At 54.1% G+C, this 19,388-nt stretch overlaps 1 protein-coding gene across 2 annotated transcripts in view; it reads left to right on the top strand.

Annotated features, from left to right (window-relative positions):
- The first annotated feature begins 9,160 nt into the window (after window positions 1-9,160).
- The window catches only part of MYL10 (myosin light chain 10), a 35,908-nt gene continuing 25,680 nt past the window's right edge, over window positions 9,161-19,388 (top strand). Inside the window, exon 1 of one of the 2 annotated variants that reach the window (XM_064165933.1) lies at window positions 9,161-9,243. In XM_064165933.1, coding sequence (XP_064022003.1) covers window positions 9,241-9,243 — 3 coding nt within the window. In that variant the 5' untranslated portion in view covers window positions 9,161-9,240. Of the gene's footprint in view, window positions 9,244-10,112; window positions 10,134-19,388 lie in introns of those variants that run through there. The other variant, XM_064165934.1, reaches the window with a different exon arrangement.

Genomic DNA, 19,388 nt, shown 5'->3' with positions numbered 1-19,388 from the left:
GGCCTCAAGTTCACAGGATGTTAGGGGTTGGAAGGGACCCAAGGAGCTCATCCAGTCCAACCCCTGCCAGAGCAGGACCACACAATCCAGCTCAGGGCACACAGGAACACATCCAGACAGGTCTGGAAAGGCTCCAGAGAAGGAGATTCCACAACCTGTCTGGGCAGCCTGTGCCAGGGCTCTGGCCAGTGCTCTTACACCAGAGGAGGTTTAGATTGGATAGCAGAGGACAATTTTTCACTGGAAGGGTTGTCAAGCACTGGCACAGGCTGCCTGGAGAAGCAATTGAGTAACCAGCCCTGGAGGTGTTTAAAAGAACCCTGTGAGGAGAGGCTGAGGGAGCTGGGGGTGTGCAGCCTGCAGCAGAGGAGGCTCAGGGCAGAGCTCATTGCTGCCTGCAGCTGCCTGCAGGGAGGCTGCAGCCAGGTGGGGTTGGGCTCTGCTGCCAGGCAAGCAGCAGCAGAAGAAGGGGACAGAGCCTGGAGCTGTGCCAGGGCAGGTCTAACTGGATGTTGTTAGGAAGTTGTTGTCAGAGAGAGTGATTGGCACTGGAATGGGCTGCCCAGGGAGGTGGTGGAGTGGCTGTGGCTGGAAGTGTTGAAGCCAAGCCTGGCTGGGGCACTTAGTGCCATGGTCTGGTTGGTTGGGCAGGGCTGGGTGCTAGGTTGGGCTGGCTGAGCTTGGAGCTCTCTTCCAACCTGCTTGATTCTCTGATTCTATGATCTTTGGATGTGTCACTCAGGGTCATGGTTTAATGATGGACTTGGTAGTGTTAGGTTAAAGGTTGGACTGGATGATCTTAAAGGTCTTTTTCAACCTAGATGATTCTATGATTCTATGTTTAGAAATGTTTTTTTTTCAGCTCAACAGAGTAACTGCTGTGTAAAATGCTCAGTGCTGTGTAAAATGCTATGGCCTGGGCTGGGACTTGAGGTGGGTTTTTTTGGTTGTTTCATCTTTAAAACTGGAGTGGAAATTCCAGCAGACTTCATTACCACCCAGCATCTCAGTCACTGTGGTTGAGTCTTCTGGTTTGGTTCTGCTGGATGGGGCAGGTGGAGGTGCTGAATTCACTTCTTCAGCCCAGAGAAGAGAAGGCTACAAGGAGACCTTAGAGTGGCCTGCCAGTATCTGGAGGGGGCTACAGGAGATTGAAAGTGGATGTGAGGATGAAGTTTGCAGTGAGGGTGGTGAGACACTGGCACAGGTTGAGAGTGGTGAGACACTGGCACAGGTTGAGAGTGGTGAGACACTGGCACAGGTTGCCCAGGGAGGTTGTGGAGCACAGAATCACCCAACGTGATCAAAGATCACGTTGGGTGATTCTGTGCTCCACAGCCTCCCTGGAGGTGTTCAGGACCAGGTTGGATGAGTCCTTGAGCAATCTGTTCTAGTGGAAGGTGTCCCTGCCTGTGGTGGGGGATTGGAACTGGCTGAGCTTTGAGGTCCTTTCCAACCTAAACCATGCTCTGATTCTAAACCACTCTACAATTCTGCCTTCATTTAGTGTTTTGGTCTGAGGTTTTCACAAGCAGGGCTGGTGTCTGGTTTGTTTTATTTCCCACTGGCAAAGTAGCCAGGGAATAAAAGAATGAAGAAGGCTGAGGTTTTGCTGCCTTGCATTTGAGCTTTGCAGTGCCTAGAGTAGGGGAGAATTTTGTGCTGCTGCTCTCTGTCTGTACAACGAGGCAGGCATAAATGCCTGCCAACCTTATGGGTGTTGCTGGGCAGACAGATCCAGCCTTGGATCTGAAATGCAAGTGTGCTGGAGTGATTAGAACAATAGGAAGGCAAACAAAAAGAGGAAGGAGAGAAGTGCCTCACCCACAAAAGGATTTGGTTGATGTGCAGCAAATGAGATATGGGCCCACAGACTGAAGGTAAGAGAAGTAGTGAGGGGCTGCTTTGCTACACAGCTCTGCAAAACGAAATGACATCTGCAGGGAGAAGAGTGCAGGCTCATTGACTACCCAAGAGGGCAGAGCTAAGGTTACAGGGACTGTAAGAGTGTTGTCATTCCCTTACTCCCAGGAGCTGTGTTTTCCAGCTTGATGGCTTTCCTAATGTAATTGCATTTCATGTGATGACCTTTTGTAGCCTGCTTCTTGCTAGAGTAAATCAGGAGGAACCCCAGCAAAGGCAACAAAGGGACCTCAGTGCAAGAACAGTGGGAGCTGCAGAGTGGAATCACCACAGACCTGCAGAATGGTTGGAAGGGACCTTAAAGACCACCCAGTGCAAACCCCACCATGCCATGGGCAGGGACAACTCCCACCAGCACAGGTTGCTCAAGGCCTCATCCAACCTGGCCTTCAACACCTCCAGGGAGGTTGTGGAGCACAGAAGCACCCAACGTGATCTTTGATCACGTTGGGTGCTTCTGTGCTCCACCACCTCCCTGGGCAGCCTGTGCCAGTCTCTCCCCACCCTCACTCTCAAGAATTTCTTCCTCCCCTCCACTCTCAGTATCCCCTCTCCCAGCTCAAAGCCATTGTCCCTCATCCAGCAGGAGCAGGAATATGTCTGTTTGTTCCTCTTAGGAGCTACAAACATTGATCTTCTCTCTAGTTTAAATTCTGTATTAAAATTGTGTGCATCTTACTTTTGAATCAGGAGATGCATTGAGTGAGAAGAAACTCAGGGGCATTACATTTACAGGTTGGACTCAGTGATCTCAAAGGTCTTTTCCAACCTGGTTATTTCTGTGATTCTGTGATCCTGGCACTCCCAGCCCTTGGCAGAAGTCTCTCCCCAGTTCCTCCTTCACCTTTTCCAACTGCTGCAACCAATGCCCCACGCTGGCATGGCAAGAAGGGATCAGATGAAAACACAAAACAATGACAACAGAGCATTTTTCAGTAGCCACATCAGATTATGTCATTGCTGTCAGGCTGAGTTATATTAGTCTGCTTCCCACGAGGCTGTGTTATGCCTTTTGACACAATGCAACACACTGTGAGTAACAGAAAGTGACCTCCAAGTATAAAAGAGACGCAGTTTTTGTCAGGTTAGATCGTGGCTATGGATTTGCAGAGGGAGGGGTGAGTCAGAGGAGGAAGTTTGGATGCAGTGTCCTGGGCACCACATGCACAGAACTTAATTAGCAGTTCCCAGGTGCCTCTGCTCGACAGGGAAGGTTCTCCCTGAGGTTTGCACTGTTTCACCTGTTTAACATTCTGCAGAGGTGTCTGTAACAGCTCTGTGTTGTACCTCAGCTATAGGAGCTCCACATACAGTGGCTGTGGGATTAACTTCCCTACTTCTTGCCTTGTTGCCAGGCTCCAAAACACGGCAGTTAGAGCAAGGTCAGGCAGTGGGCTTCCTGAGCAGCACTGGGTAGCTTGTCCTCTCTCTCCAGAATGTAATCAGCTGCCAAGAGAACTACTGTGGGGAGAAAGGGAAGAGAAGCAATCAAGGATAGCTGCTCAGCAGTGTAAGGTGATTAAGGAAAAGGGAGTTCAAAGGGTGCTGCTGATTTTCTCTAGAGGGCTTGAATCTACCTCAGGTGGCTGGTGGCTTTGCTGGCATAAGGGAGTGTCCCCACCTCAGCACCTACTTGAGAGGCTCTTGCTCTGTACTCCTGACAGGACACCAGCACAGATGCCAGGGCCAGCAAGACAAAGCTCAGTTTGCAGCTTTGCTTCTAGTTCCTTTTTACATTTGGCTAACTCCCTGAGTGTATCTGTTCTCTGCCTGCAGAACAAAGGAGCATCTGTGACCCAGGGGTGCCAGAGCAAGCAGAAAATAGATTACAAGGCCAGACAACCATAGCAGCTGGCAATTCCACAAGGCACCTTTTGCCAGAGTGCCAGGACAGGGCTCATATGAGCCCTATTTTTAGACAGGGCTTGGCCATGTCTTCAGCCTCAGCACCAAATTAGACATCAGACAGAGAGCTCAAGCCTGGTTGGTGCGTAGGAAGCGGAGTCATTTGGTGTGCAGGCTGCTGCTGTTTGGTGCCCATTCTTCTAAAGGTTTGGGCATTGTCCCTGCCTATTTGCAGGACGTGGAAGCTTTCAGCCCTCAGAAAGGATTAACTGCCACATGTCTTCTTCTGCAGCTTTGCCACTCAGGGATGGGGAGGAAAAGTCCCTGCCTGCAGCAGTGTGGTGCTGGAGGATGAAGTGGGTCCCAACACTCAGTCTGCAGTAGCCAGAACGCTTACAAAGGTACTTGTTACACATTTCCCATGGAACATGGTCTGCATTAGTGGCTCTTTTTCTGTCCCCACAGAGCTGGGAGAAGCCACATTCCATTTGGCATCCCATCTGACATCCCATCTCACTACAGGAATTGTCACTCAGCTCTGTCACCTGCAGCTTTGTAGTCAGCAAATGCTGTACGGATCAGAGATACCTTCACTATGAGCTTCACAGACAGGAGATGCAAAGCACCTGAATACCTTTGCTGTGGCCCTCCTGAGCAGCAGTAGAGGTGGCAGCTCACTTAAGAAGGTGCTTTAGGATGAAAGTTTAATGTAGCTAGGAGGACTGGAGTGTAGTTTGTGTGAGAAAGGCCCTTGGCCGAGCAGCTGTACAGCAGAAGCCTGTGTGTGCCACATGCATTTAGCATTTCTCCATCTCTAAAGGTAATATAAATTAATCTCTACTTTGTTTCTGAGCATGCAGCACTCCTTTAAGATGTGTAGGAGATGCTGCTCTTGTTCCTTAGGCTACCAAATAGCAGAGAATTAGCAGAGACTTCTGCTCAGTGTGCATCAAAGCAGCTCTGCTCTCCATCCTGCAAAGCGATGGGTGCAGCCAGACCCCTGTGGCCCTGGCACCCACAGCGCTCTGCCTGGCTGCAGAGGTCCACCTTCAACTACCATTCTGCAGTGTCAGAGGGTCCAGAATTAAGCACAAAGTGTTCTGGTGAGTGTTGTTCAGTCATGAAGCAAGCTGCTACCCTCTACTTAATAAGCTCATGGAGCAAGCCGCTAGCCTAGGTGGAACATCAAACCTTGCTTATGGCCAGACAGAGACTCAAGGCTGGGAAATCTCACTGAGGTTTGCAGCCAGGCTGGATCTCAGGAGACTTCCTATTGTGGTTTTCTTTACTAATAAACCATGATTGTCTCCTCCACAGCACAGAGAGTTCGAGTAAACCTGTCCCTGTGACAATCTGATTCTCTGGAGGAGTGTCCTGCTCTGTTGAGTCAGGTGAGAGGAAAGCACAAAGGAGCAGAAAGACAGATCAAAAAGGGGCAGCAGAAAGGGCCCCGGAGGCAGTCTGGAGTTTGGTATTTAATGTTTCAGGTGAGATATCCACTTAGCATGAATTATCTTGTTGGGCTCTTTGCTATCATTACTCTTCTCTTCCAAATGAAGCTGCTTTCTGAACCAGCCAGCTCTCTAATTACCAGCTTGAATGACTGAAGTTTTTAGGGCAATTAAATTCAAGCCTTTCTTTTTCAATCCTTCTGTTACTCCTCCTCTCTGCCCTCCCTCCCCTCCCCTCTCCTCTCCAGTCTGGAGCCTTTCTGTAATTTGGAAGCGGTTGCAGAAGGAAGCAGCCCTTTAGAGCCACGATGTATGTCTCCCTTAATTCCTCTGTGGATTTGTTTTATAGACCAAGCAGAGAGGGTTCTGGTCTCTCAGGACAAGCAGCACAGAGCACTGTGTGGGCTTTATCCTGTCACGTCAGTTTAAACCAGCTTGGAAGGGTTTATTTAATAGAGACATTCTGTGAGGAGACAGAGATCAATGTAGGAAACACAGCCACTATTGGAAAATGCCTGCAGATCAAGCTAGAAAACTCCAGAGCAAGCTGATGAGAGTAATGATGATTGATGAGCTACTAGAGAAGAGAAAACAAAACCCACAAGAAATGATCCAGAGCTTCTGCTAAGAGAGCTGTTAGGACAAAGCCCTGCAATGGCTGGGTGGGAAGAGCCTTCTGCAGGAAAGGTCTCTGTTAGTAAGTTCCACTGATACACTGGAATGGGCTGCCCGGGGAGGTGGTGGAGGCACCGTCCCTGGAGCTGTTCAAGAAAAGCCTGCATGAGGCACTTGGTCTGGTTGACTGGATAGGGCTGGCTGCTAGGTTGGGCTGGATGAGCTTGGAGGTCTCTTCCAACCTGCTTGATTCTATGGTTCTATGACACAGTCTCATGTTGTGCCAGGGGAGTTCTAGGCTGGATGTTAGGAGAAAGTTCTTCACTGAGAGAGTCATTGGACACTGGAATGGGCTGCCTGGGGAGGTGGTGGAGTCGCCGTCCCTGGAGCTGTTCAAGGCAGGATTCGACGTGGCACTTGGTGCCATGGTCTGGCCTTGAGCTCTGTGCTAAAGGGTTGGACCTGATGATCTGTGAGGTCTCTTCCAACCTTGATGATACTGGGATACTGTGATACTGTGATTGGCATTGGAATGGGCTGCCCAGGGAGGTGGTGGAGTGGCCGTGCCTGGAGGTGTTCAGGAAAAGACTAGATGAAGCACTTAGTGCCATGGTCTGGTTGACTGGATAGAGCTGGGGGATAGATTGGACTGGATGAGCTTGGAGCTCATCCCAACCTGCCTGATTCTATGATTCTATGAAAACTCACAGGGTAGCATCCTGGGCGCTGGTAACTCAGGGATGGAGCTGCTGCTCCTTTGGTTGTCTTGTTGGGACTAGAGCAAGGGCCCTGCAAACCAAGAAACCATCTTCTGAAGCATCAGATAGGAGCTGCTAGTGCTGGTTTCAGTGGCACTCTCCTTTCCTTAAAGTCACTCAGATGCTTAATAGCTTTGCTGAAGCAGGATCTAAGCCTCCAGACAGGGTCAGCTGTTATGATAGTGAACCTCTGAAGTTTACCCACACAATGGCCTAGATTGGAAGGGACCTCAGGGACCACCTACTCCAACCTCCCAGCCTTGAGAGCAGGCACCTCTCAGACCTGATTGCTCAAGGCCTCATCCAGCCTGGCTTTGAGTCCTTCCAGGCAGAGGCCATCCACTCTGGGCAGCCTGTGCCAGGCTCTCAGCACCCTGACACTGAAGAACTTCTTCCTCAGCTCCACTCTAACCCTGCTCTGCCTCAGCTTCAAACCATTCACCCTTGGCCTCTCTCTAGACACCCTCTTGAAAAGTTCCTCTGCAGCCTCCCTGCAGGATCCCTTCAGGCACTGGCAGCAGCTCTAAGGTGCCCTGGAGTCTTCTCCAGTCTGAACAGACCCAACTCTCACAGCCTGTCCCCACAGGGGAGATGCTTCAGCCCTTGCATCATCCTCGTGGCCTCCTCCGAACTGACTCTAGCAGCTCTGTGTCCTTATCCTGGGGACACCAGAACTCAGGGTGGGGTCTCAGCAGCGCAGAGTCAAGGGGCAGACTCCCCTCTCCTGCCCTGCTGCCCACACTCCTGCTGCAGCCCAGCACACAGCCGCGGGCTGGGCTGCATGAGGCAGACCCTAAGCTTTTGTTCAAAAGCCTTCTTCTGACTCTTCCAGAACCCCCAGCTCAGCCTAGTGCCAGCCTGGGCCTGCTGTCCAGCAGGGGCTGCAGACAGGCGGTCCGAGGGGCTGGTTCTGTGCTGCTGGGGCGCAGTGTCCCTGCGCTCGGCGCTGCGCCCCAGGCTGCCTTCCAGCGGCAGCCGAACTGTCCTGCGCTTAGTCACTGCTTAACTACCGCTGCAGGTGTTGGAGGTGCTTCGCAGCAGCTCAGACTGCCTTTGCCCTGCAGAGCATGCAGGCACAGCTGAGATTAGAGATGACAGCACTGCAAGGGGCTAGACCTGGAGAGAGAAGGAGGTTCAGAGAGATGCTCCAGCCTACGTCTGTCTGAAGCGCAGTGCATTGATCAAGCACGTTTGTGACTCAAGGTTTGCCTTACTCATGCAGAGAAATACTGTGGATCACAGAGCCCCAGAATCCCAGCATGGAGAGGTTGGAAGGGACCTCTGGGGATCATCCAGTCCCACCCCCTGCTCAAGCAGGGCACACACAGCAGCTTGCCCAGCAGCACAACGCCATGGGGGCAGGGGGGCTTTGGATGCTCTCCACACAAGGACACTCCACAGCCTCTCTGGGCAGCCTGCTCTGAGCCTCCAGCACCCTCACAACAAACAACTTGCTCCTCCTCTGCATATGCAACCTCCTGGGTGCCACTTTGTGCCCATTATTGCCTCTTCTCCTATCCCTAGGTGCCACTTTGTGCCCATTGTTGCCTCTTCTCCTGCCCGTGGGCACTACTGACAAGAGTCTGGCTCCAGGCTCTTGCCCCTCACAGCTCCATGCCCCTCAGCAGCTTTGCAGCCTCCCCTGGGCTCTCTCCAGCAGTTCCCTGACTCTCATGAATTGGGGAGCCCAGAACTGGACACAGGACTCCTTGGCCACAAATGATGTTTGTGTATGCTCCTGAAAAGCTGCTGCTAGCTTTGGTGCACAGGAGTTCCTGAGTAGATGCTCTCACAGGCACAGATTAGGCCCTTAGGAAGTGTGATTTCACGCCCATGGAACTGTGCCACTCTGTCCTGGTTCCCGTTTGTGCCAGCTGTGATAGAGCCAAAGATGATTGATGAATCAGGGGGGAGCTGTGTGCACTAACGGCTGTGAGCATTCCCCGGGAGACACAGCCCTGTGGTTCCTATGCTGCCTGCTTTTTCCTCCTGCTCTTAACCTCACGTTCATTACCACATCTCTGTTTTCATGCTTTGAAGTCCACGACCCTCCATCAGTTTGCAGGAGCTTGACATCTAGCCCCTGGTCCTCAGGCATGTGTGATAGATTCGGGGAAAACAGAGCTGCTGTGAGTCACTTTATTGCCATGCCAGAGCAGCACTCCCCCAGCACACCTCCCACTTGCAGATGCACCTAAGCAGAACCTCAGACGCTTCTCTGGTGCTCTGACTGCTGGCACCAGGCTCCGGAGCCACCAAGGCTGATTGCTGCTTTGCTCTGCATTTTCTCTCTCTGCTTTTTCAGGTTGCTTTGTCCACCTCAAATCTTTGCAGCCCTTGCCCTGTGTCTGGTATCTGGGGGCCCTCAGGAAAGCCTTTCCAGCTCTGGCTGCCTGTGAGTGCTATGCAACCCTGCCCACTCTGCTCATCCACTGCTTTATTCCTGTGAAAGCAAAAGCTGTGCATGGAACAGATGCTTGGAATGGTATGGGGATCCAATTACTGCACTTCTCCAACCTTACATCTATTGTCTAAACTTGGAGCAGGCATATTTTTATTCCTTGGTGACACTATATAAAGGGAGAATTGTGTGCCCTGTGTTTGCTGGCTGAGTAGGTGGCAGAAGGGGCTGAAGGAGCAGCAGCAGTATGGTAGGTTTTGTTCTTTCCTCTCTCTATCCCTGCATTTCTCTCTGACCGTAGCAATTCAAACAGAGCAGGACCCCAGGGAATCTTATCTTTAGCAGCACATCCAGGATGAAGATCTCTCAGTGAGCTGCCACCTCCCAGGGGCTTTTCTGCGTGTGTTAAACAAAGGAGTTAGATAGGAAGCAGAGGGGCACTCGCTGAAGGGAGGAGTTAATGCCTCTTCCAAGAGTAACACTCCTGTACAGCAATGCCTGGCAAGGCTGGGGCTAGCAAGTGCTGCTATGGAGTGGTGGGCAGTGAGGGCAAGGGATGGCTCCAGAACTGTGGCTGTGCTGGTCTGGGGACCGTGAGCAAGTACTGCAGAAACTTCTGTGTCTATCTTTGCCCTGCTCACTGTTGGCTTTTAGCTCTGGGATTCCAACAGCCACCTCTGCACCACAGATGTGCTGGGTATGATTCCAAGGAGCAAAGAAGGAGCCTCGGGAGCACTGGGCACATCAGGCTCTGTCTTTGTCTGGTGCAAATTCAGAGGAGTGACTGCCACAGCGGCAAAAAGAAGCTGCTCATTTCCTCCGTCCTGCTTTTAGCAGGTCCTTTTCAGGCTGTCTTAAAGTAGTGCTGCCCAGTGGCTCCCTGGGGCCATGGAGTAGTTGATGGCTGAGAGCACCCGAGAGAGAGTTGTAGATGAAAGCTCGCTCATAGCCTAGTTCAAACCTGATCCCACTTAACCAGGTGATGAAGGCGGTGCAAGTGATGGATAAAGCCGCACTCCAAGTCATTTCTAAAAGCCAGGCACTAAACTTGCTCCCAGTTTCAAGCAGTGCAAGCCCAGTGCCAGTGGTTTCACAGCGAGCACGCAAGCGCGGATCAGGTTCTTCAGCGCTGCTTCAGAGGTGAGCAGAGCCTTGTGCTGACTGTGCCCCTTCAGCTGCGCGTTTGCAGCTTGCCTTTTAATCGGCTTCACTAGAGCCTAAGCCAGGCCGCTGGTGGGGCAGGGAGGCAGGTGCTGGGGCTTAGGTTTTCTTTCGCCCCTCTTCTTTTAGATTTTAGGAACCAGTTTTCTCCCCTCCCATTCAGTTCAGTGCTTGCTGTCAGAGATGATTTCAGGACGTTCCGTGGTGAAATTGCTCAAGTGGGGAGATGTGAAAATCCAGCAAGGCGCTTCTCAGTCTCCTTGCTCCCAGTTTGGCTCTGTCTCTGTGGTGGTTCTTTTCATTGTGCCTTTTGTTTTGGGAGAACATCTTCTGAGGTACCTTGCAACACAGGGACACATGAAATGGATTTAGAGTGGAAAGGAAAAAAATAGCCTTAATGAAAGAAAGCTGAAGAATATCTTTACATAAGGAAGTGATCATTTTTTATTAATCAGAGGGAAATGTATATGTAATTATGCTAGATGAACTCTGTGGGGAGGTTTTTTTCTCTCTTTATGATGTCTTAAGGGATTTATAAATATTACAGAGGTTTTATAGCATCATAATATTTCAGATGTGCAGTAAAGCTACTTTCAAAGGATTAGTGCAGACAAAGCAGCACAGTAAAAAATAATTACAAGTCAGGCAGTGCTACCAGGCTCTGACACACAGGGCTGATGAGAGTGAGAGAGGCAGGGCTCAGGGAGATAATTTTTCTAACGAGAGCAGACCACACAAGTGCTGTGGAATGGAGTTCTGAGAACTGTCTGCAGCTCTCCCTTCATCCCAGGGAAGCGCAGCGAAGCTGGAGCTGTGATGTCTCCCCGCACGCCCTGTGCCGATGGAGGGGAGGAAGGGGAGAGGCAGGAGGAAGGAGGGAAGCCTTTTTCTTCTCCTCTAACCCTTCCTGCCTTTGCTCAGTTGGAGTGACGCCTCGTAGCAAATTCTGTATGCTGGAGGGAGCAGCGTGCCCAAAAATAGCCGCTCAGATGCTCTCCGCAGCCTGGAATGTGCCACCTGCACCAAGCAGGCGCTGCCCTCAGCCCGGCGCTGCTGGCTCCGCCAGCTGAGAATGCGGCACCGCCGCAGCGGCCGTGCGCAGCTCGGCACAGGGCTGCGTGCCTGGGTGCGGGGCTGGGGCTGCAGCGAGGCACTGCCCAGCTGCTCACGTCGGGGCGCAGGACTTGCCTGTGCTGGAGCAGAGAACCTGTCGGGGGGGAAAGCAGCTGCTGAACCGTGGGTCGTAGAGGTCGAGCAGTCTGCGGTCTGGAGCGGGCGTTTGCTGTTGAGATAAGGGTCGGCAGATAGGGCACTCCCTCTGCCTGTGTGCGCAAGACCAAAAAGGAGACTGTGGTTGGGAAGGGATTCCTCGTGGGGCAGAGAAGAATGCTTTGGTGCAGGGGAGTGTGGAGCTGGGAGGAGGCAGCCCAGCGGAGCTCTGTTTCCAGCAGGGATCAAAGGGGGGTGTGTGGGAGGCTGGGGCTGCCTATGGAAGGGAGCGAGGCGGGGAAGGCAGGGATGTGTCTGTGAGTGCAGGGCAGGTAATAAAGAGCTCTCCTGTTTCTGGGCTCCGATAACAGGGGGGTTGTTCCCTGTCTTCTGAGGCTGCTCTCTGTTTGAAATGCAAATTGTGCCCTTAGAGCAGCTTATGTTGGGTGCTCCTCTAGACTGATCCCTCCAAGGCATGCACTTGGGTTGGCTTTCTGCTGCTCACCTGCCATGAAACACACTACAGAAGGGTGGCTTGTCCATGGCAGGGATCCTGGGGGCAGATGCAGCAGGAATTGCCTCAGCAGAACAAACCTGAGAGACTGAAATCAGCAAAAATCCTGTCCAGGGCTGCCTTGGACGGGCCTGAGATGTGGCTTCTGATTCAGAAACTGGATTCACTGAGTCATAGGATCACAGAAAGAGTTGGGTTGAGAGGACTTTAGAGCTCAGCCAGTCCCAACCCCCTGCCATGGGCAGGGACACCTCCCACCAGCACAGGCTGCTCAAGGCCTCATCCAGACTGGCCTTGAACACCTCCAGGAAGGAGGCAGCCACAGCCTCCCTGGGCAACCTGTGCCAGTCTCTCCCCACCCTCACTCTCAAGCATTTCTTCCTCATCTCCACTCTCACTCTCTCCTCTCCCAGCTCTAAGGCATTCTCCCTCACCCTGGCACTCCCAGCCCTTGTCAAATGTCCCTCCTCAGCAATGCTGGAGTCCCTTCAGGTACTGAAGGCTGCTCTGAGGTGTCCCTGGAGCCTTCTCTTCCCCAGGCTGAACATCTCCAACTCTCCCAGCCTGATTCAACGGGAACAACAAAATTCAAAGACAGAAAATGTCAGCACTGAGCTCTCAGAGTGGATGAGAAACAAGGAGAAAGTGTGATGGATGAAAAAGTAATGGCAACTCAGAGCTACCATCATCCCAGGCTCGCAGTGGGGGACAGAGCCTGGCAGGGATGATGGATGGCTCTGCCTTTGCTCTAGTCACGGGTGGAGCTGCGGAGGAAGGCAGCGCAGCACACCAGACGCTGCCATTAGAGCTGCTGGGATCTTGTGTCTCGTTTGCCCTGGGCTGAATAAACACATATGGGTACAAGACAACACAATTGGGCTCCCAAGACTGTACACCATTAATTTTCTCTGAAGGACTCCCTCCCCGGAGACCTGCTCAGCCATACAGGCACAGTAGGTTGCTGGGTGGGGAAGTGTTTCTGCCTGAGCTGTAGCTTTGGCTGACAGGAATATAGGAAGGAGGTGATTCTCCCTCTCTGCTTTGCTCTTGTGAGACCCCCACCTGCAGCACTGCAGCCAGTCCTGCTGCCCCCCCAGCACAAGAAGGACCTGGAGCTGTCATAAAGGGTCCAGAGGAGGCCAAAAGATGATCAGAGGCTGGAGAAGCTCCCCTGTGGGGACAGGTTGGGAGAGTTGGGATTTTCAAACAGGGTAGGAAGGATGAGCCAGGGAACTCCAGGCCAGTCTGGCTCACCTCTGTGCCCAGTCAGATCATGCAGCAGATCCTCCTGGAGGCACTGCTGAGACAGAAGAATAATGAGGAGGTGATTTGGTACAACCAGCATGGCTGCACCAAGGACAAGTCCTGCCCAACAAACATGGTGGCCTTCTAGGAACAGGTCACAACATGAATAGGTGAGGGGTGAGCAACTGATGGCATTGACCTGGACCTGAGCAAGGCCTTTGACACTGTCCCACACCACACCCTGCTCTCCCAGCTGGTGCCACATGGGTTGGATGGGTGCACCACTGGATGGATACAGAACTGGCTTGATGGCCACACCCAAAGAGTGGCTGTCAATGGCTCCATGGCCAAGTGCAGGCAGTGACAAGTGGAGTCCCTCAGGGATCAGTCCTGAGACCAGGCTTGTTCAACATCTTTGTGGGTGCCATGGACAGAGGCACTGAGTGCAGCCTCAGCAGGTTTGCTGCCCACACCAAGCTGTGTGGTGCAGCAGCCAGGCTGGAGGGCAGGGATCCATCCAGAGGGACCTGGACGGGCTGCAGAGCTGGGCACAAGCCAAGCTCAGGAGGTGCAACAAGACCAAGGGCAAGGTCCTGCAGCTGGGGTGAGGCAATGCCAAGCACCCATCCAGGCTGGGCAGTGAGTGGCTGGAGAGCAGCCCTGAGCAGAGGGACCTGGGGGTGCTGCTGGAGGAGAAGCTCCACAGGAGCCAGCAGTGTGCACTTGCAGCCCAGAGAGCCAAGCAGAGCCTGGGCTGCAGCAGCAGAAGTGTGGCCAGCAGGGCCAGGGAGGGGATTCTCCCCCTCTACTGTGCCCTGCTGAGACCCCACCTGGAGTCCTGCATCCAGCTCTGGAGTCCCTGGGACAAGAGGGCTGTGGAGATGCTGGAGAGTGTCCAGAGCAGGGCCAGGAGGATGCTCAGAGGCTGCAGCAGCTCTGCTGAGAGCACAGACTGAAAGAGTTGGGGCTGTGCAGGCTGGAGCAGAGGAGGCTCCCAGGGGACCTTCTTGTGGCCTTCCAGGACCTGAAGTGGGCTCCAGAAAAGCTGGGGAGGGACTTTTGAGGCTGTGAGGGAGTGTCAGGAGTGGGGGGAATGGAGCAAAGGTGGAGGTGGGGAGAGTGAGGCTGGAGGTGAGGAGGAAGTTGTTGAGCAGGAGAGTGGTGAGAGGCTGGAATGGGTTGCCCAGGGAGGTGGTTCCTTCCAACCCTGTTTCTATGATTCTATGTTCAGCCTAGAGAGGAGAAGGCTCCAGAGGGACCTCAGAGCAACCTTCCAGTACCTGAAGGGGCTCTAAGAGAGCTGGAGAAGGACTTTGGACAAGGGCTGGAAGTGCCAGGAGGAGGGAGAATGGCTTTGAGCTGGGAGAGGGGAGATTGAGAGTGGAGAGGAGGTGAGGGTGGGGAGACACTGGCACAGGCTGCCCAGGGAGGCTGTGGCTGCCTCCTCCCTGGAGGTGTTCAAGGCCAGTCTGGATGAGGCTTTGAGCAGCCTGTGCTGGTGGGAGGTGTCCCTGCCCATGGCAGGGGGCTGGAACTGGCTGAGCTTTAAGGCCCTTTCCGACCCAACCCTTTCTGTGAATCTATGAATCTGTAGTTATTTAGAGAGCTGTAGCTAAGGTTCAAGGTATGCTGGGTCAGAGGGTGAGCAGACTTCCTCAAAGCAAGCAAAGAGTCTGGGTGCTGGCAGAGCTCTCCCCATTTTGCCTGAAAAAAAAACCCAAAGTAGAAGTTGGCTACTCCCTAACTGCTGAGGGGCAGGAGCAGGCACTGAGCAGGCAGCATGGAGCAGCAGCAGGTATGCAGCTGCATCTGTTTGGTTTTGCCATACCACAGCACCTTGTCTGGAGGAACCAAGCTGGGGAAGGGGCTGGAGAGCAGGGCTGGGCAGGAGCAGCTGAGGAACAGAGAGTGTTTAGCCTGGGGAAAAGGAGGCTGAGGGAAGACCTCATTGCTCTCTGCAGCTCCCTGAGAGGAGGTTGCAGTGAGGTTGGGGTTGGCCTCTTCTCCCTATGATCAGGTGATAGAAGGAAAAGAGGTGGCCCCAAGTTGCTCTAGGGGAGGTTTAGTTTGGAGCTGAGGAGAAATGTCTTTGCTGCAAGAGTGGTCAGAGATTGGCACAGGCTGCCCAGGGAGGTGGTGGAGTCCCCACCCATGGGGGTAGAAATATGTGGCCATGGAACTTGAAGACATGGTTCAGTGGCCAAGGTGGGGTTGGGTTGATGCTTGGATTGGATGACCTTAGAGAGCTTTTCCAACGAGAAGAGTGCTATACTGCAGCACCTGTGGTCTCCTTCACCAGACCTCCCTGGGTGCCTGCAAAATTCATTAGGGGCTGAGGTGATAAAGCCCTGCAGTAATTCAGCCTCACCTCCTTTGTGTCTCTGGTGCTATGAAGCTGCTCTAACACCACCTTTCCATGAGTCTGTCAGAGCAAACAGTCCTGAAGTGAGAGCTGTTGTATTTTCAGCTCCTTCCTCCTTTACATGGAGAGGTAGAAACATGTTCTCTGCCCCCATTTATTTTAGGTAGAACCATAGAATCAAGCAGCTTGGAAGAGAGCTTCAAGCTCACCCAGCCCAACCTAGCACCCAGCCCCAACCAACCAACCCGACCATGGCACTAAGTGCCCCAGCCAGGATTGGCTTCAACACCTCCAGCCACACAGACTCCACCACCTCCCTGGGCAGCCCATTCCAGTGCCAATCACTCTCTCTGACAACAACTTCCTCCTCACATCCAGCCTAGACCTGCCCTGGCACAGCTCCAGGCTGTGTCCCCTTCTTCTGCTGCTGGCTGCCTGGCAGCAGAGCCCAACCCCACCTGGCTACAGCCTCCCTGCAGGCAGCTGCAGGCAGCAATGAGCTCTGCCCTGAGCCTCCTCTGCTGCAGGCTGCACACCCCCAGCTCCCTCAGCCTCTCCTCACAGGGCTCTGCTCCAGGCCCCTCCCCAGCCTTGCTGCCCTTCTCTGAACACCTTCCAGCACCTCAACAGCTCTCTGCAGTGGAGGAGCCCAGAACTGGACACAGCACTCCAGGGGTGGCCTGAGCAGTGCTGAGCACAGGGGCACAAGAACCTCCCTTGTCCTGCTGCCCACACTGCTCCTGAGCCAGCCCAGGATGCCATTGGCTCTGCTGCCCACCTGGGCACTGCTGCCTCTTCTGCAGCTCCTCCCTGCCAGCTCCCCCAGCTCCCTCTCTGCCTGGCTGCTCTCAGCCACTCTGGCCCCAGCCTGCAGTGCTGCTTGGGGTTGTTGTGGCCAAAGTGCAAAACCCTGCACTTGGCCTTGTTCAGTCTCATCCCATTGGCCTCTGCCCACCCATCCAGCCTGGCCAGGTCCCTCTGCAGGGCTCTGCTACCCTCCCACAGCTCCACAGCTGCTCCTAGCTTGGTGTCATCTGCAGACTTACTCCTCAGACCAGAGCTTTCCCTGCTCTCTATCCAGAGAGGCAAACAGAGGCTGCTGCAGAGCACTAGTGTGGCTCAGACCCATGAGTGACTCACGACAAGCCTGCAGCTTCTCTTGTCCAGTGAAGTGTTGCTTTCTTCACAATGGGATGATTAATACACCCAGGCAGGAATATTAATGGTCTCATTGGGTTCTTGCAACATTCCTCCCTCTGCTCTGCTACTGAGGCCTTGGAATCTGAGCCCAGGGGACCCTCAGCTCTTGGGACTCTCCTCCGGCAGGTTGTGTGTGCTGCAGAGACAGAGCAGCTGTCCCTGCAGAGTGCAGCTTGCCAGCGGGGGCCAAGGCAGGCAGAAGTGGTGCCAGCCACCCACTGAGTCGTGGAATCAGGCAGGTTGGAAGAGAGCTCCAAGCTCAGCCAGCCCAACCTAGCACCCAGCCCTGCCCAACCAACCAGACCATGGCACTCAGTGCCCCAGCCAGGCTTGGCTTCAACACCTCCAGCCACAGCCACTCCGCCACCTCCCTGGGCAGCCCATTCCAATGCCAATCACTCTCTCTGACAACAACTTCCTAACAACATCCAGCCTAGACCTGCCCTGGCACACTCCAGGCTGTGTCCCCTTCTTCTGCTGCTGCTTGCCTGGCAGCAGAGCCCAACCCCACCTGGCTACAGCCTCCCTGCAGGCAGCTGCAGGCAGCAATGAGCTCTGCCCTGAGCCTCCTCTGCTGCAGGCTGCACACCCCCAGCTCCCTCAGCCTCTCCTCACAGGGCTGTGCTCCAGGCCCTTCTTCAGTCTTGTTGCCCTTCTCTGAACACCTTCCATCACCTCAACATCTCTCTTGAATTGAGGAGCCCACTGGCTCCTCTAAACCCCTAACAGATCAGGAGCAGTAAGTTTGCTCAGTTCTGTGCCACTTTCCAGAGAGATACTGCAGTCAGAAAGCTGATCACAGGCTTTCAGGGTATTAGAGGTCAGAAGGGACCCAAAAAAGATCATGTCCAAATCCCCTGCCATGGGTGGACCACACAGTCCAGCTCAGGGCACACAGGAACACATCCAGACAGGCCTGGAAAGGCTCCACAGAAGGAGACTCCACAACCTCTCTGGGCAGCCTGTGCCAGGGCTCTGGGACATTTCTAGGCAAGAAGTTCCTGCTTGTGTTGAGCTGGAACCTCCTGTGCTGCAGCTTCCATCCATTGCTGCTTGTCCTATCCCAGGGAGCAGTGAGCAGAGCCTGTCCCCCCCTCCTGACCCCCAGCCCTCAGAGAGTTATAGACATTGATTCAATCCCCTCTCATCCTTCCTCTCCAGACTAGGCAGCCCCAGGGCCCTCAGCTTCTCCTCCTCAGGCAGTGCTCCAGTCCCTTCAGCATCCTCGCAGCCTTCTGCTGGATCCTTTCCAGCCGCTCCTGTCCCTCTGCAGCTGGGGAGCCCAAAACTGATGGCAGCACTCAAGATGAGGTCTCCCCAGGGCAGAGTAGAGGTAGAAGAGAACTTCTCTTGATCTGCTGGACACACTCTGCTGAATGCCCTCCAGGATCCCATTGGCCCTCTTGGCCACCAGGGCACACTGTGGTCATTGCAGAAGTTCTGGGCTGTTTGCCCCATCCCAAAACAGAGCTGCCTCTGTTCTAGAGCTGCCTTTTGAAGTGACTTGCCCAGCAGAAAGACAACCACAGTGTCCTGGAGCTCCTCCACTGGTTCCAGTCTCAGTTTTCCTCTGTGTAGCAGCTGGGAGTACACTCTTCAGAGGCTGAGGGACCTGGGGTTGTCCAGTCTGAGGATGAGGAGGCTGAGGAGAGACCTTCTGGCTCCCTGCAGCTTCCTGAAAGGAGGTTGGAGCCTAGAACCCTGCTCTACAAGAGTCACCCTAGCCCCAAGCACCACACCCAAACCACCCTGAAACACAGCCAGGCTGGGCCACTCCACCACCTCCCTGGGCAGCTCATTCCACTCCCTGACCACTCTTGCTGGGAAAAAAGTGTTTCCTGATGTCCAATCTAGAAGTGTCAAAAATCTCCACCAGGCACCTCCAGTTACAGGGAGGATTGTCCATTGCTGCTCAGAGCAGCACTTCACAGGCTCACAGGATGGCAGTGGTTGGAAGGGACCCAAAGAGATCCTTGAGTCCAACTGCCCTGCCAGAGCAGGACCAGACAACCCAGCTCAGGTCACTTAAGGGATTGAGTCCAGCATCAGTAAGTTTGCAGATGGCACCAAGCTAGGAGCAGCTGTGGAGCTGTGGGAGGGTAGGAGAGCCCTGCAGAGGCACCTGGCCAGGCTGGATGGGTGGGCAGAGGCCAATGGGATGAGATTGAACAAGGCCAAGGGCAGGGTTCTGCACATTGGCCACAGCAACCCCAAGCAGCACTACAGGCTGGGGCCAGAGTGGCTGAGAGCAGCCAGGCAGAGAGGGAGCTGGGGGTGGTGGGAGAGAGGAGCTGCAGAGGAGGCAGCAGTGCCCAGGTGGGCAGCAGAGCCAATGGCATCCTGGGCTGGCTCAGGAGCAGTGTGGGCAGCAGGACAAGGGAGGGTCTTCTGCCCCTGTGCTCAGCACTGCTCAGGCCACCCCTGGAGTGCTGTGTCCAGTTCTGGGCTCCTCCACTGCAGAGAGCTGTTGAGGTGCTGGAAGGTGTTTGGAGAAGGGCAGCAAGGCTGGGGAGGGGCCTGGAGCACAGCCCTGTGAGGAGAGGCTGAGGGAGCTGGGGGGGTGCAGCCTGCAGCAGAGGAGGCTCAGGGCAGAGCTCATTGCTGCCTGCAGCTGCCTGCAGGGAGGCTGTAGCCGGGTGGGGTTGGGCTCTGCTGCCAGGCAGCCAGCAGCAGAAGAAGGGGACACAGCCTGGAGCTGTGCCAG

Source organism: Pogoniulus pusillus, chromosome 27 (assembly GCF_015220805.1).
Source record: "Pogoniulus pusillus isolate bPogPus1 chromosome 27, bPogPus1.pri, whole genome shotgun sequence".
Taxonomy (NCBI): domain Eukaryota; kingdom Metazoa; phylum Chordata; class Aves; order Piciformes; family Lybiidae; genus Pogoniulus; species Pogoniulus pusillus.
Note: the sequence above shows the minus strand (reverse complement) of the source record. Positions and strands in the feature narration are given on the sequence as shown.